This window comes from Schistocerca serialis, chromosome 5, assembly GCF_023864345.2.
Source record: "Schistocerca serialis cubense isolate TAMUIC-IGC-003099 chromosome 5, iqSchSeri2.2, whole genome shotgun sequence".
Classification (NCBI taxonomy): Eukaryota; Metazoa; Arthropoda; class Insecta; order Orthoptera; family Acrididae; genus Schistocerca; species Schistocerca serialis.
The window spans coordinates 492148831-492163909 of record NC_064642.1 but is presented as its reverse complement, the minus strand read 5'-3'; the positions used below and the strand labels follow the sequence as shown (position 1 = coordinate 492163909).

The window sequence follows — 15079 nt, the reverse complement described above, 5'->3', positions numbered from 1 at the left end:
ATCACAGCGCCTCAAAACATTATCTTAGTCAGTGCTGAGGTTTGTTTTTAATCATCGGCCTTCCACTCAGCTTTACGCGACCCACCATTTCTACCTAAGTCATACATATATTTTAATCTTCTTACATTACGTTTTTATAAATCCACACAGACGATTCGTTTTCAAATTCGCCGTTGAATTCCTTAAAGGACCCAGCACTTAATGTTTCTGTGAAATAAATTTTATGTGTTGACAGTACTGCGAATTTAATGCGGCGCAGTGATTTGCCGTAATCCTTCCTTTTTACTTAATCGTGTGGCATGAGTTGTTATGTTTCACCAGTGCCTCGTAAACTTACGAAAATAATTTTTTCTTCGCCGTTAAATGCTGCGTTTATGTTTTAGATCAGAAAGCGAATATCTATTCGCTGATTGTGAACTTCACTAGCAGAATCCAGTGATAGAACTCGGCCGTGGTTGGAATCCCCTTTTTACATTATCGCTGCTGTAGTATGACGTTCCCTCTTAACTTACTTGCAGTTATAATGAATATCGCTGATCCCAACAGCGACCATACGGGCCTACACTCGATATAGTTTTTGTTTTTCGAGAAGAACATGTTGAGCAAGTGAATAAATCCTTGTCAGAAATTATAGTATTTGAATGACAGTGTTTTTGAGGATTTTCGTGTGAATGCTGTGAAACTACGAAAAATTTATACCACCTTTCCGAAGTGACAATGATTAAGTTGTTTTCTTTGAAACAGCAGAAAAAGGACGGAGAAGCAGCCCCCAAATCAGGGACTCAAAAGAAAGCTTCCGCCGCGCAATTAAGAATAACTAAAGGTTTGTCGGATTGTAGTGTTTGTAAAGCTTACGACAACAGAAATAAGCGGAAGTATACTGAATGCTAAGTGAGTGGTTACAAATTTATATATTTGTCGTATGATTTTGAATTTGTTCATTACAGATATAAATGAACTTAATCTTCCAAAAACCTGCAATACCGAGTTCCCAGATCCGGATGACTTACTCACGTTCAAGCTTATTATATGCCCCGATGAGGTACGAGAAAAAATGTGTACTGGCAGTATTTTCACGCAAGTAGAATAGTTTGTTAGATTTTGTCATATTTGCATCATCATCTCTGCTAAGAGATTTTCGTAGAATCACTATATTAAAAAGCAATCGAGACCAAGAGTTTTCTGCAGAAATTATTTAGATGCTATTCTGTGATTTATATTTAAAACTGACATCACAGAAATAGTGTGTTATTGAAGTAAAATACATTTTCTCTATGGTAATTGTTGGTTATCAGAAGTTATTTTGTACATTGTAATGTTCTTGTTACATCTATTGCTTTTTTGTATGTCGATAATTTTGTAAAATGTGGGAGAACTTGCATGTCATTTTGACTGAAGTCACACATAAAATTCAGTGTAATTGGTTTGTGACGTAGGTATTTGTATTTCAGGACATTCTATTGCTTTCATAGTCAGTATGATTACTGCTGAGGTTTGGTACAGCCTGGATGTGATCATCTAACAGAAGAATGAGCTAGACATAAATTTGGTCCTACTCAGATAATCTGGCATGCCTTTTTCATAGGCCAAAGAGGTCCTTCATTAATTTTTTATTTATTTATTTTGGTCCAACATCAACTGATTACAAAAAAGGGTTTTTTTGTTCCAATCTTCTGGAAAAGTCAGAGCCTTAATTACTAGGGTTACATATTATTGTCTGGCACTTTTATCTACACAACTTTTTCTAAATTTAGTTGAGAGAACAGAGTTACATACATGAACTATACATAAAAAAATTGTTATTGCCATACTTAGATTAAGGAATCTACAGTTTGTGACACAGTATTCACATCTGACATTCAAATATTTACAGTTTGTGACTCAGTCTAAGATCTGAGATTACATATATTTTTAGATAGATGGTCTTCCATCATGCGAGTGTACTAAATCTAGAAACCCATCTATTGAATATACAGGATTGTTTAGGAGCCATAATTTAAGTTCGTTTTTAGTTTTGTAATGGGCAATTTGGAGATATTAGGATGGAAGCAATTCAGTAGCTTTATTATGCCTGCATAGTGAGGGCTTTTCTCAGTGTTGTATGAGATATGATGTGGGGTCTCTCTCTACCTCTAGTGTTATGAGTGTGTATTTCTTTATTAAGTGTTTTGTTACTGTTTACTGCCATAATGATTATCTTCAGCACATATAGGTTATGAACAGTTAGTATTTTAAATTCTTTAAACAAATTTCTGCAGGACTCCCTGGTACATTTCTTTCCCACAATTCTAGGTGCCTTCTTTTGTAAGATAAGTACACTTTTCATATTACTTTTACTGCTGGATCCCCATACCTCTATCCCATAACTTAGATGGGATTCAAATAGTGCAAAATATATTTGCCTCAAGAGTGTTGATGTTACAAAAAGGTGCCAGTTTTCTTAGGACATATATGGTAGTACGTAGCTTTTTGCAAATATCATTCACATGATCAGACCAGTTTAACTCTGCATGAAGTGTCAGGCCAAGAAATTTGGTCGGGTATTGTTTTTTAATTTATTCGTCACCTATTAAGATTTGGTTTTCATACGTTTTTTGCCTCCCAAGATCAAATTTAATATAGACAGATTTATTTGTGTTTAATTTTAGTTTGTTTTCATTAAAATACTACAGAATTAAGCCTGCTGCAGTATTGGATTCCACTTCTAGCTGCGAATAGCTTGGATTGCAGCATATTAATGTGTGGATAAAAGTTTCTTACGATAACATTTATTAAGTTTCTTTTTATGATGATTGTTTTGGTAACAATTTCATATGATTTGCTCTATATTTACAAATGTTGAATATGAAAATGTGCACAAGCATTAAGGTAGTGAGCTAAAATATAGTAAAAGTAGGCCTACAAGAAGAAAGAAAAGATCAGATGATCAAATATTTATTTGTTCATTCATTCTTTGTCTCAGTAAGTCTTCTGCCAGAGTATTAGTGGTTTCCTATTAAAGTGCACTAGAGATCAATACTGTGCCACCCACACTAGTACAATAAAATTAGTAATAAATGAAAATGCTATGATAGACTTAACATTGTTCTTCCGGGTTGTCATGTTTAGGGAGTATGGTACAGGTGGCTGTTCGGCTGTAGCAATTGTCGCTCAGTTTAATCTACAAGTGGCAGATCTTGGCTTTGATCCATAGTGTAATGAAGTGATGATTTATGGTGCATACGTGAGTGCTGAGATAGACCAGAACACACATTGTTTTGAACATGCTGTTCTGTACAGCATGTACCATGATCGCGGGTATTCAGATCTTTGCTGAATTTTGCAACGTTACTTTTTACTGACTTTTACATTTCTAATGTGTAGAGACTGCCAAGAGATAGAATGAGTGATGTTTGGGCACTTACGCAGTTTAGGTGGTACATGCACTGATCACGAGAAAAGTACCTATTTTTGAAGGAAACATGTATTTCTGAAGATATAAGCATATATATGCATGGAATACCAAAAAAGTACTTATTTTCATATGGATGGAAAAAAAGATAAATTAACTGTCTGCTTTCACCAGTCAGCGTTTTGGGGAAAATCCATTCCACAATTTCATAAAGCATGTTCGAAAAATCTACCCTAATGCTGCAAATTAGCTTCAGGTAGCTGGTTTTATCTAATCTATGATTCTAACTTTAATGTATATCTGTGTAAAATAAACAAATATGATTTTTTGAGAAAAATTTGTTATTAATTCCATCTTTTTCTGCAAAAAAAAAATATTTTTGAAATTCCGTGCATACATATGCAGTACATCATTTATGATAAAAAAAAATTTTGAGACAGTTAATTGATATTATTTTTTTTTTTTTTTTTTCCCCCATCCATATGAAAATAAGTACTTTTTCGGTGACGCGCACATCAGATATGACTGTAATACACAATTTTTGAAATTAATTTTTATTTGGTATTCTGTACATATATATGCTTATATCCTCAGAAATATATGTTTCCTTCAAAAGTAGCTACTTTTCGTGTGATCAGCGCATGTACCCCCCTAAACTGCTTAAGTGCTGACTTTTGAAAGGGAGGATGGCAGCTGTGAGTTGGCTTTGCCCTGTTCATTACTGTCACAACTCTCTACTTAGTGAGGAGACTGTCTGAGCTGTGTGTATGGTACCATACCATACTGCATTACACTATCTAATTGTGCACAGTAACCAGTGCGAACAGGCTCTGGGCTTGTGCAGTACAAGGTAATGCATTAGGTTTAGTGCACGTTGTTCAGGTTACTGTAAGTTTTGCTGATATAAGTCTGTCATTTTAAGTTGTCCCAGATCCATGGGTTTAAAAATCTTGTTTCTGATATGTGGGATGTTTCGGAACAGTGTAATTTTGTATCTAGCATAAATTTCTTGTTTCTCATGTGGAAGTTCAGGAAGACGGTTTTCTTTCTGTTAAGTCTCAGGTTATTCTGTCAGACAAATCAGAGTTGACCTGTACTTTCAGTTACATGTTCTTAGAGTTCATTGTCGTTTCTGTTGACATCAGGAGACTGAAGCAAGATTAAAATTACTTGATAGTTGGCACTTCGTAAATTGGAGCTGGTTTCCTTCAATCAGAACACTCAGTGCCATGCCCAAACCATTCGCCATTTCCAAACTGCCTTAATAGTTGGTCAGTTCATTTCCAGTTCCTTGTTCAGCATTATTTCTTGATGTGTTTGGATCCAGAATTGTGGGCATGCCACTTTCATTTTGTATTTAATCATGCATGAAACCACACACACACACACACACACACACACACACACACACACACACACAAATGTGGTGCTAATGAAATACACACATTTCATACATAGCACTAACCAAACACTACTGGCTTCTTCTGCACAAAATATGATTCACCGTGACCTATGCAGTTATCACAATGACTAGACCGGCTCACATTTGATAAGCTTTGCATGACATTGCGTGAAGCTGATTTTTGAAGGCTGCAATTTGTTGTTACAACTAGGTCACCGGTGTATTAAACATAACCACACATAGCAGTGTTGTGGCGTATTGCCGTGGTTAGTGAATCGACCTGCTGTGTAGATCACACGTTTGAATCGCATCAAATGTTGCAATTTTTTTTAATTTCTGAATCTAATCAAAATAGTGTTATTATTTCTGTTCAGTTAATTGGTTTAAGTGTAATACGTGTTTTTTTTTTCCCCCTCCTCCTAATTCTTTGCTGCATTATTCTCATCATCATAAACTTTATTTACTCTTATTTTTCTTCCTATAATTGTTTTTGTATTTGAAAGCTGCCTGAGTCAACCACAATCAGCCTTCATCTACATCTACACTCTGTAAACCACTGTGAGGTGCATGGCAGAAGGTACGCCCCATTGTATCAGTTACTAGGGTTTCTCCCTGTTCCATTCACATATAGAGTGCAGGAAGAATGACTTTTTGAATGTCTGTGTGTGTGCTGTAATTATTCTAATCTTATCTTCATGATCCCCATGTGAGTGATCCTTAGGGGATTGTAGTATATTCCTAGAGTCACCATTTAAAGCAAGTTTTTTGAAACTTTGTTTTTAGAGTTTCTTGGGATAATTTACATCTACCTTAAAGAGTCTTCCAATTAAGTGCTGCCCTCTTACAAACACTCAATATCCTCTGTTAGTCCTATCTGGTACAGTTCCCACACACTTGAGCGTTATTGTAGAACTGGTTGCATACGTGATTTGTAAGCAATTTCCTTAGCATATTTATTGCACTTCCCCAGTATTCTACAAATAAAATGAAGTCTACCATTTCACATGCCACAAAGTGTTTCAACCAGGTATTTGTATGAGCTGGCCAATTCCAAAAGGGATTCATTGACTTCTAGTCACAGGACACTACAATTTTTTTGTGATTCGAAGTACAGAATTTTACATTTTTTAACATTACAAGCAAGTTGACAGTCTCTGCACCACGTTGAAATCTTATCAAGATCTGACTGAATATTGATGCAGCTTCTTTCAGATAGTACTTCATTATAGATAACTGCATCATCTGCAAAAAGCCTGATTTTACTGTTGATATTATGTGCAAGGTCATTAACAAACAACATGAATGGCAAGGATAACACACTTCACTGTGGCACACCGAAGTTACTTCCAAGATAATATCTTGCATCCTCCCTACCAAAAAGTTGTCAATCCAATCACAAATTTTGCTAGATACCCCATATGATTGAATTTTGGACAATAATAATGAGAATGCCAATGATATCAAGAAATTAGTTTGCTTTTAAAACTGAAACTGAATTCTTTCTATCTTGAGTTTGCTCATAGAAGTTATCTTTAATCGCCATGAAGAAAGCGATCATGATTTCAGTTTTTCTGCAGATTGTTGACTGCCATTTCCTCAGATAAATGGCATCTCCCAAGGTTGTGATTAGTTTAGGATACAAGTTTAAATCCATGGCTACAAAATGTATCATCCGCTTCTGTTCAGTCACTGGTCACTCCAAATCATCTGTCAACAGGGCATCTCGTATTGCCGACATACTTTGCAGCATCCACTGCCAACATTGCTCCATGTTACACATTAATAGCACTTGTGAAGTGACCCACTGTGTTTGTGTGTGTGACCTATAACCAAGCAGTGGCTGGCAGCTGATGTGGCAACACTATAGCAGCAAGTGACAGACATCAACAAACAAATAATTTTAATTGGACTATAGTATCACCTCCAAAGACTGTACTGGTACTGGCACTGACATTCAACAGTAAGTCATTTACGTAAAGAAAGGCCATGGGGCACACTTTGTGCATTTTCGCCGTAATCAGAGCAAAACCGTTCATTTTGATATGTCCTTGATCATTGTGTTACATTGTACTTTTTTTCCCATTTGTGAGATAAGAGCTGACTGCAGCTTGTCTAGTAGTGGTTTGTGGTCTGTAACATTAAACAACTTGTGAGAGATCTAGGAAGATGCCAACTTCTCTCTCTCTCTCTCTCTCTCTCTCTCTCTTTTTTTTAAAAGGAGTGTATGTACTTGTATATAGAGCGGGATAACTTTTGCGACTTCCAAGCAATCAGAAAATGTAACTGTGATCAACAATAAATTGTATACATTAGAAAGTGGAACGGCTATTACGTTTATGCAGTTTTTAATAATAAAATCTGGAACATCATAAATTCCAGAGGACAGACTCTATGTATTATTTCGTCAGCAGTAACGTCCCAGAAGAATATAGGGTCCATAGAAGTTTTTATTTTATGTTTTTCTGTTGGGTGTGGGTTTCTTATGTTTTGTAATATTTTCTTTATAATACTTCCATAGTAATTGTGAATATATTTGCAACTTTTTGTGGATTAGTGACTGTAGAGTTGTTGTGGATCAAAGTACTGTTTTCATGTTCACGAGAAAGTTCATTTGTTTCATTTCTTTTAATTTTCCACACTACCTTTGTATCGTTTGAGAACATTGCGACATAGTTAACATTTGCTGTTTGCTGGCTTGTGCTTAAGGATTTTAACATATCGCTTAATGTATCTCCCTTATTAGTGTTTGGGATTAATATAGGGTATTTAAATTTGAGACGAAAAGCAATATTGAAGAGATTTAGAAATGTATTTCAGGAAGATGCCTGTTTTTTTTTTTTTTGTCATCTCTTTCATATACTTCATTTCCTTTTTTGGTGCTAAAGAATCATTGAAAGTTTTCATATTTTCTCAATTAATTTATAACTTTAGTTGTGTGTTTGTTGTTGCAGCATGAAAGGATGACATTTGTAAGGTAGAGGACTTGGGTACAGTGATCACTATAACCTGTATCCCAAGGTTCTGCTGTCTGTTAGACAGTTTATAAACATCTAGTTGAGGTTTTTGGTATGATCTTTGCATCTTGTAGGGAACGTTAATGTAATTTTCAGACTGGATGAGCTTGAGAGAGTCAATAGAGGTTCTCTCACCTGCCTTGGAGACTGAAAATCAACATTTAAAGTCACTACAGAAATTTGGTACTTTTTTGTTTTGATAAGGTGTGTTGTTTAGGAGTATCTCAAGATTTTTGAGAAAAACACACACATTCCCTGTTGGGGGAATAGTGAAAGCATGCAATAAATATATTTGTTCTAATTTTTTTTGTAGCAGCTAGCTAAAGATTCTTACCTTGGTTGAATTAACAGAGCTGGTCAAAACATATATTTTACAAATTTTGTTTATAAATATGGCACTGCCTCCATCATCTTTCTGACTTTTTCTGCAATAGTGGGATGTTAATGTATAACCCGGTATGCTAACTGAACAAATTTGGTCTGATTTCAGCCAGTGTTCTGTAATGCATATGACATTGACATATTTCAGGTCTCTTGTTGATCAGAGTTCAGTGTCTGCAAGCTTGTTATTGATTGCATGTTTTGGTGACATGCAGAAAAGTTTTTCGTACCATTTTTTTCGGAGATGGCACACCACATAATTGCCTATGGTACCTTTGTATTGGTTGCCTCTTGTGGCTCCATTATGTCTCTTTCTTCTGAGATGTCTATACGACAGGTGGACATAGATGACTTTTAACTATCACTCCTCCTGGGACAGAAAGCTTAGCCATAATAAATTTTCTGAAGTAAATATGTTACTTGCATAATCTGTGTATTTTGAGATTGCTTTTGTCTTTGGGTACAAGGTGTTCCATACGTCCTGCGGGTCCGGGGTAAGAATAGACCCGAGATGTTCCTGCCTGTCGTAAGAGTTTGCGCCTGTGTCCTGAGACGGACGGTTCAACGACTTATGCTTGTAGTCATTTTGGTTTTTCGCTTATTCTGGTTTCTTCCTTCCTTTGTTTGTTTCCTTTCTTTGTCCTTCTCCCTCCCTCACCGTCTTCCTTACTTTTTACTTTGCCTTCTTCTCCTTGCCTTCTTCTCCTTGCCTCCTTCTCCTTGCCTTCTTGTCCACCCTATGGTCTCCGCCTCGGCGTTTGAGACAGTCTGTCCTTTTTTTCCTATTCTTCTTTCCTCCCTGTGCATGCCTGAAGGCCGACCCACGCATTTGCATGCATTAGGCGGTGATGGGGTAAAGCGTAATTCTCCGCCCTGGGTAGACAAGGAGGGCCCTTGCATACCCCCTGGTAAAGGCCAGGCCCAGGGAGGGGTGCTTGCCTGAGCTGACACCTTCCGACCATGCCGATTGGTCCCTCCGTCCGTTTCTCGGGAGGCGTGACCTGAGGTGCAAACATTCACCTAAGGTTGGAGCGCCCTGTGAGAGGATCCCCACAAGGAAGAGTGCGCCATCGGAGATGCTGGCAATCATGGGGGATTCATCCGTAATTGGTTTCTCTTCTTCTTCACTCTCAACTTCTGCCCAAAAATGGAAACTTGACCAGCCACCACCAGTGACAAAAGTACTACCACCTGCCCCAAAGTTCCTTGTAGTTTCTAGATCCGAGGACGGAAAGGATTTTTCATCTGTCAACCCTTTCATTATTCAGAAGGGCGTAGATGCCATAGCTGGACCTGTCAAGTCTTGTACCAGGATGCGTAACGGTACCTTGTTGTTGGAAACTGAGAGCACCTTTCAGGCACAAAAACTCCTTTGGGCCGCACTCCTGTACACGTTCCCTGTCCGGGTGGAGGCTCACCGCACTTTGAATTCGTCACGTGGTGTGGTGTCTACTAGATCACTCGACGGATTGACTGATGAGGAAATTCAGTCTTTCCTCTCTGAGCAGGGCGTGACAGCTGTCCATAGGGTCATGAAAAAGGTCAACAATGACCTTGTGCCGACCCGGACACTTTTCTTGACCTTCGATAGTGTTCAGTTGCCGTCGTGCATCAAAGCGGGCTATGATGTTATTTCTGTTCGCCCCTATATCCCGACACCTACGCGCTGCTACCAGTGTCAGCATTTCAACCGCACCTGCCAGTCTTGTTCTAATGCGGCTAAATGCGTCACTTGTGGCAGGGACGCCCATGAAGGTGACTGTCCACCTCCGTCTCCTCGTTGCATGAACTGTCAGGGTGACCATGCAGCATCCTCCCGCAACTGTCCCATCTAAAAGGATGAACGCTGTATACAGGAAATTCTGGTCAAAGAGAAAGTGTCCACCTCGGCTGCTCGCAAGCTTTTTGCTAGTAGGAAGCCCACGCTGCTCCCAGCGGGGAAATACAGTACTGTCCTCGCCTCTCCTCGGCCTACCAGGGAGGTGTCAACGCAGACCTGCGATCTGACCTTTAGCGCGACGGTCGTCCATCCAGCCAGTGCTAAGCTTGCCCGATCAACGTCTCCTCTTCCTCCCGTCACCCCTAAGACACAAGCACCTTCATCAGCTTCTGCCAAGACTAAGACCCAGAAGTCAGATGCACTGGCCTTCAAGAAGGAACCGTCCCGTGAAGACTTCTTACATACCCCGAACTCCCAGCCATCGACCAGTACTTCGAGTAAACGACCTTCCAAGAAGGCTCATAGGAGGCAAAGTTCTCCTTCTCTGCCACAGCGCGTTTCTTCTCCTGCGTCACCCAGCGGTTGCCGCCCCAGGCCGTCATCCATTTCGCCTGGACGCACCCCTGGTAGCCGAACATCTGGCTGTTCACCGGCGGAGGAAGCTCCCCTCCCGGCCAACGAACCTATTGGAAAAAATGGACGATGACACTCTGCCTGTTGATAGCGGCAGCAGTGCTTGCTCGAAGCCAGGCCCTCAGCGGCCTTCGAGGTGACCCCTTCTTGCTTCTCCTTTTTCTTTATCTTCTCACGATGGCACTTCTTCATTGGAATATTCGCGGCATTCGCTCCAACTGAGAGGACTTAAAGTTGCTGCTACGCTTGCACTGTCCGCTCGTAGTAGCTCTCCACGAAACGAAGCTACGCCTATGCGATCGAATTGACTTAGCACACTATGCCTCTGTACGTGGCAGGTATTCCGGCTCATGGAGGGGTTATGTTGCTGGTCCGGGATGATATCTACTACGATCCCATCACATTGCACACCGATCTGCAGGCAGTTGCCGTCCAAATTACTCTCCCCACTTTCAAATTTTACGTTTGTACCATTTACACTCCATCGTCGTCTACCGTTACTAGGGCAGACATGATGCCAATTATTGCTCAGCTACCTGCACCATTTTTGTTGACTGGAGATTTCAATACCCACCATCCCCTTTGGGGCTCTCCAGCATCCTGCCCGAGAGGCTCCCTGTTAGCAGACGTTTTCAACCCCTCAATCTTGTCTGCCTCAGTATTGGCGCCCCTACTTTTCTTTCGGACACAACTCATACCTATTCCCATTTAGACCTGTCTATATGTACTACCCAACTTGCACATCGGTTTGAGTGGTACGCTCTTTCTGATACATATTCGAGCGACCACCTCCCTTCTGTTATCCATCTCCTGCATCATACCCCATCTCCATGCTCAACTAGATGGAACATCTCCAAAGCAGACTGGGGGGTCTTCTCCAGGGCGACATTTCAGGATCAAAACTTCGCAAGCTGCGATAGTCAGGTCGCACACCTCACGGAAGTCATTCTCACTGCTGCTGAATATTCCATCCCTCATACTACTACTTCTCCACGTCGCGTACCGGTCCCCTGGTGGACCACAGCATGTAGAGACGCTTTACGTGCTCGTCGACATGCTTTACGCACCTTTAAACGCCACCCTACAATGGCGATTTGCATTAATTATAAATGATTACTTGCGCAGTGTCATTGTGTTATTAAAGAAAGCAAGAAAGCCAGCTGGGCTGCTTTCACAAGCTCCTTCAACAGTTTTAATCCTTCTTCTGTTGTCTGGGGTAGCATGCGCCGGCTCTCTGGCACTAAGATCCACTCACCAGTTTCTGGCTTGACGGTCGCGAATTACGTCCTTGTGGCCCCTGAGGATGTCTCCAATGCCTTCGGTCGATTTTTCGCAGAGGTTTCGAGCTTCGCTCATTACCACCTTGCCTTCCTCCCCCGAAAACAGGCAGAGGAAGCAAGGCCACCCAACTTCCGCTCCTCGAATCATGAAAGTTATAATGCCCCATTCACCATGCGAGAACTCGAAAGTGCACTTGCCCGGTCATGGTCCTCCACTCCGGGGCCTGATTCTATTCATATTCAGATGCTGAAAAACCTTTCTCCTGCGGGTAAAGGTTTTCTTCTTCGTACTTATAATCGCATCTGGATTGAGGGTGATGTTCCCACATGCTGGCGCAAAATCTATTGTTGTCCCGATTCCTATGTCGGGGGAGGACAAACACTTGCCTTTCAGTTATCGATCCATTTCCCTTACCAGCTGTGTCTGTAAGGTGATGGAACGAATGGTTAACTCTCGTTTGGTTTGGCTGCTCGAATCTCGACGCCTACTTACCAATGTACAATGTGGATTTCATAGGCGCCGCTCTGCTGTTGACCATCTGGTTACCTTGTCGACCTTCATTATGAATAACTTCTTGCGGAAGCACCATACAGTGGCTGTGTTCTTTGATTTGGAGAAGGCTTACGACGCCTGTTGGAGGGCGGGCATTCTCCGCACCATGCATACATGGGGCCTTCACGGTCACCTCCCTCTTTTTATTCCTGCATTTTTAATGGATCAACAGTTATGGGTACGTGTGGATTCTGTCCTATCAGACACCTTTCGCCAGGAGAATGGGGTGCCACAGGGCTCAGTTTCGAGCTTCGTTCTCTTCGCCATAGCGATCAATCCAATAATGGATTGCCTCCCAGCTGATGTATCAGGCTCCCTTTTCGTGGACGATTTTACCATCTACTGCAGTGCGCAGCGTACATGTTTCCTGGAGCACTGTCTTCAGCATTGTCTTGACCGTCTTTACTCCTGGAGTATCGCCAGTGGCTTCCACTTTTCTGCCGAGAAGACGGTCTGTATTAACTTCTGGTGCTACAAAGAATTTCTCCTGCCGTCCTTACATCTCGGTCCCGTTGCTGTCCAATTCGTGGAGACAACAAAATTTTTAGATCTTACATTTGACAGGAAACTTAGCTGGTCTCCACATGTCATATTTGGCTGCCCATTGTACCCGTTCCCTAAATGTCCTCCGTGTTCTCAGCTGTATGTCGTGGGGAGCGGATCGAACTGTCCTACTTCGCCTATATAGGTCGATCGTCCGCTCAAAGCTGGATTATGGGAGCTTTGTATACTCTGCACAGCCGTCCATCTTACGCCGCCTCAACTCTATACAACATCGGGGGCTATGTCTTGTGATCGGAGCATTCTATGCTAGTCCCGTCGAGGGTCTTCATGCTGAAGCCGGTTTAATTGCCACTAACCTACCAGCGCGATATACTGCTTTATCGATATGCCTGTCGGCTATTACCAATGGCCGATCACCCGTATTATCATTTTTTTTTTGACAACACTCTCGACTGTCAATACGGGTTGTATGTATCTGCCCTGCTACCCCCTGGAGTTTGCTTTCGTCGCTTCCTTCAGCACCTTGATTTTTCACTCCCTGCAACCTTTAGAGTGGGCGAGAGCCACACGCCACCTTGGCTCCAGGCTCAGGTTCGCGTTCACTTTGACCTCAGCTCGCTCCCAGAAGAGGTTACCCCAGCTTTGGTATACCGCTCGCGGTTTGTCAAGCTTCGTTTGAAGTTCATTAATACGTTCTTCATTTATACAAATGGCTCTAAGACCAACGACAGTGTTGGTGTTCTTTTATTGTCGGGGCATGCAGTTTCAAATACCGGCTCCATGGCCATTGTTCGGTCATCACAGCTGAGCTATTTGCCCTCTTATCAGGCTGTTTTTTTACATCTGCTGCCACCGACATTCTGCTTATGTCATCTGCTCTGATTCCCGGAGTGCCATCCAGAGCCTCAGCAATCCGTATCTGGTTCACCCTTTCGTGCACCGGATCCAATGCTCTCTTCAGCAGCTGGTGGACGATGGTTCTCCAGTTACCTTTATGTGGGTTCCTGGCCATGTCGGTATCCCTGGGAACGAAGCTGCAGATGCCGCCGCCAAGGCTGCGGTCCTCCAGCCTCGGCCAGCTTTATGTTGTGTGCCTTAATCTGATTTTAGCAGGGTAATTTGTCAGCGCATTTTATCGCTGTGGCATGCCGATTGGTCTACACTTAGTGAAAACAAGCTTCAGGCCTAAAAACCTCTCCCCACGGCTTGGACGACCTCTTCACGCCCTTCTCAGCGGGAGGAGGTCATTTTGGCCCGGTTATGGATTGGACAGTGCTGGTTCAGCCACTGCCATCTGCTGACGGCTGCGCCGGCGCCGTTCTGCCCATGTGGCAAGTGCTGACAGTACACCACATTTTAACGTCCTGTCCAAATTTCAATACACTGCGCATTGATCTTGGCCTGCCAACTACTCTGGATGAAATTTTCGCAGATGACCCAGGAGCAGCTGCTCACATTCTTCGTTTTATCCACTTGACTAACCTGTCTAAGGACATTTGATTATGCTGTTTTCTTTTAATCTTTTGCCTGTTAATGTGCCTTTTATAGTGTTGTCCTTTTTAGTTGCTGTTTTAACATTGTGTCTCGCAGTGCATTCATGATTTAGTCCGAGCGCTAGTGACCACTGTAGTTGTGCGCCCTAAAACCACAAAAAAAAAAGCTGTTCCATAGCGATTTTGTTTCTTGTAACTAAGCACTATTGTGGGGCCAGTACTTTTTGCTTCAGTTCCTATTATAAAATTAGCGATTTCTCTTCTGGCAAGGTTGTTTAAGTAAAAACCCTTTTTGTGTATAATGTTCCCTGCAAAATTCGCTTACTTTAATTACTGCAACATTTGCTAATTTTGAACAGGGTTTATAACTCTGCAAATTTGTATGTGTTACTTCTGTATTTGCACCTGACTAGTTTGCAAGTTCAATTTAAATGGCATGTACATTAAAAATACCTTCTTTTATGCAACGCAAGGTAGTTTGTTTCTTAATTTTTAAAAGATAGAGGCTTTTATTGCAGGCACCATCATTTTTTCCTCCTGCAGTTACCACAATAATAGAAGTACGTGTTTAGGAGTGTTGTGGTTAGTATTTTTCAGGACAAAACATGCATTAGCTTGGGGATAAAAATAACCTAAACATTCAATGTGAGCATCTTCATTTAGAATCTATATATATCGCAGACTTGGAGTTGTCACCCAAGATGGTAG

General features: G+C 41.3%; 1 protein-coding gene across 1 annotated transcript in view; it reads left to right on the top strand.

Annotated features, from left to right (window-relative positions):
* Positions 1 to 506: 506 nt before the first annotated feature.
* The window catches only part of LOC126481434 (NEDD8-conjugating enzyme Ubc12), a 33894-nt gene continuing 19321 nt past the window's right edge, over positions 507 to 15079 (top strand). The window contains exons 1-2 of the mRNA XM_050105185.1: positions 507 to 823; positions 948 to 1042. Of these exons, the coding sequence (XP_049961142.1) occupies positions 718 to 823; positions 948 to 1042 (201 nt within the window). The 5' untranslated portion in view covers positions 507 to 717. The remainder of the gene's footprint in view (positions 824 to 947; positions 1043 to 15079) is intronic.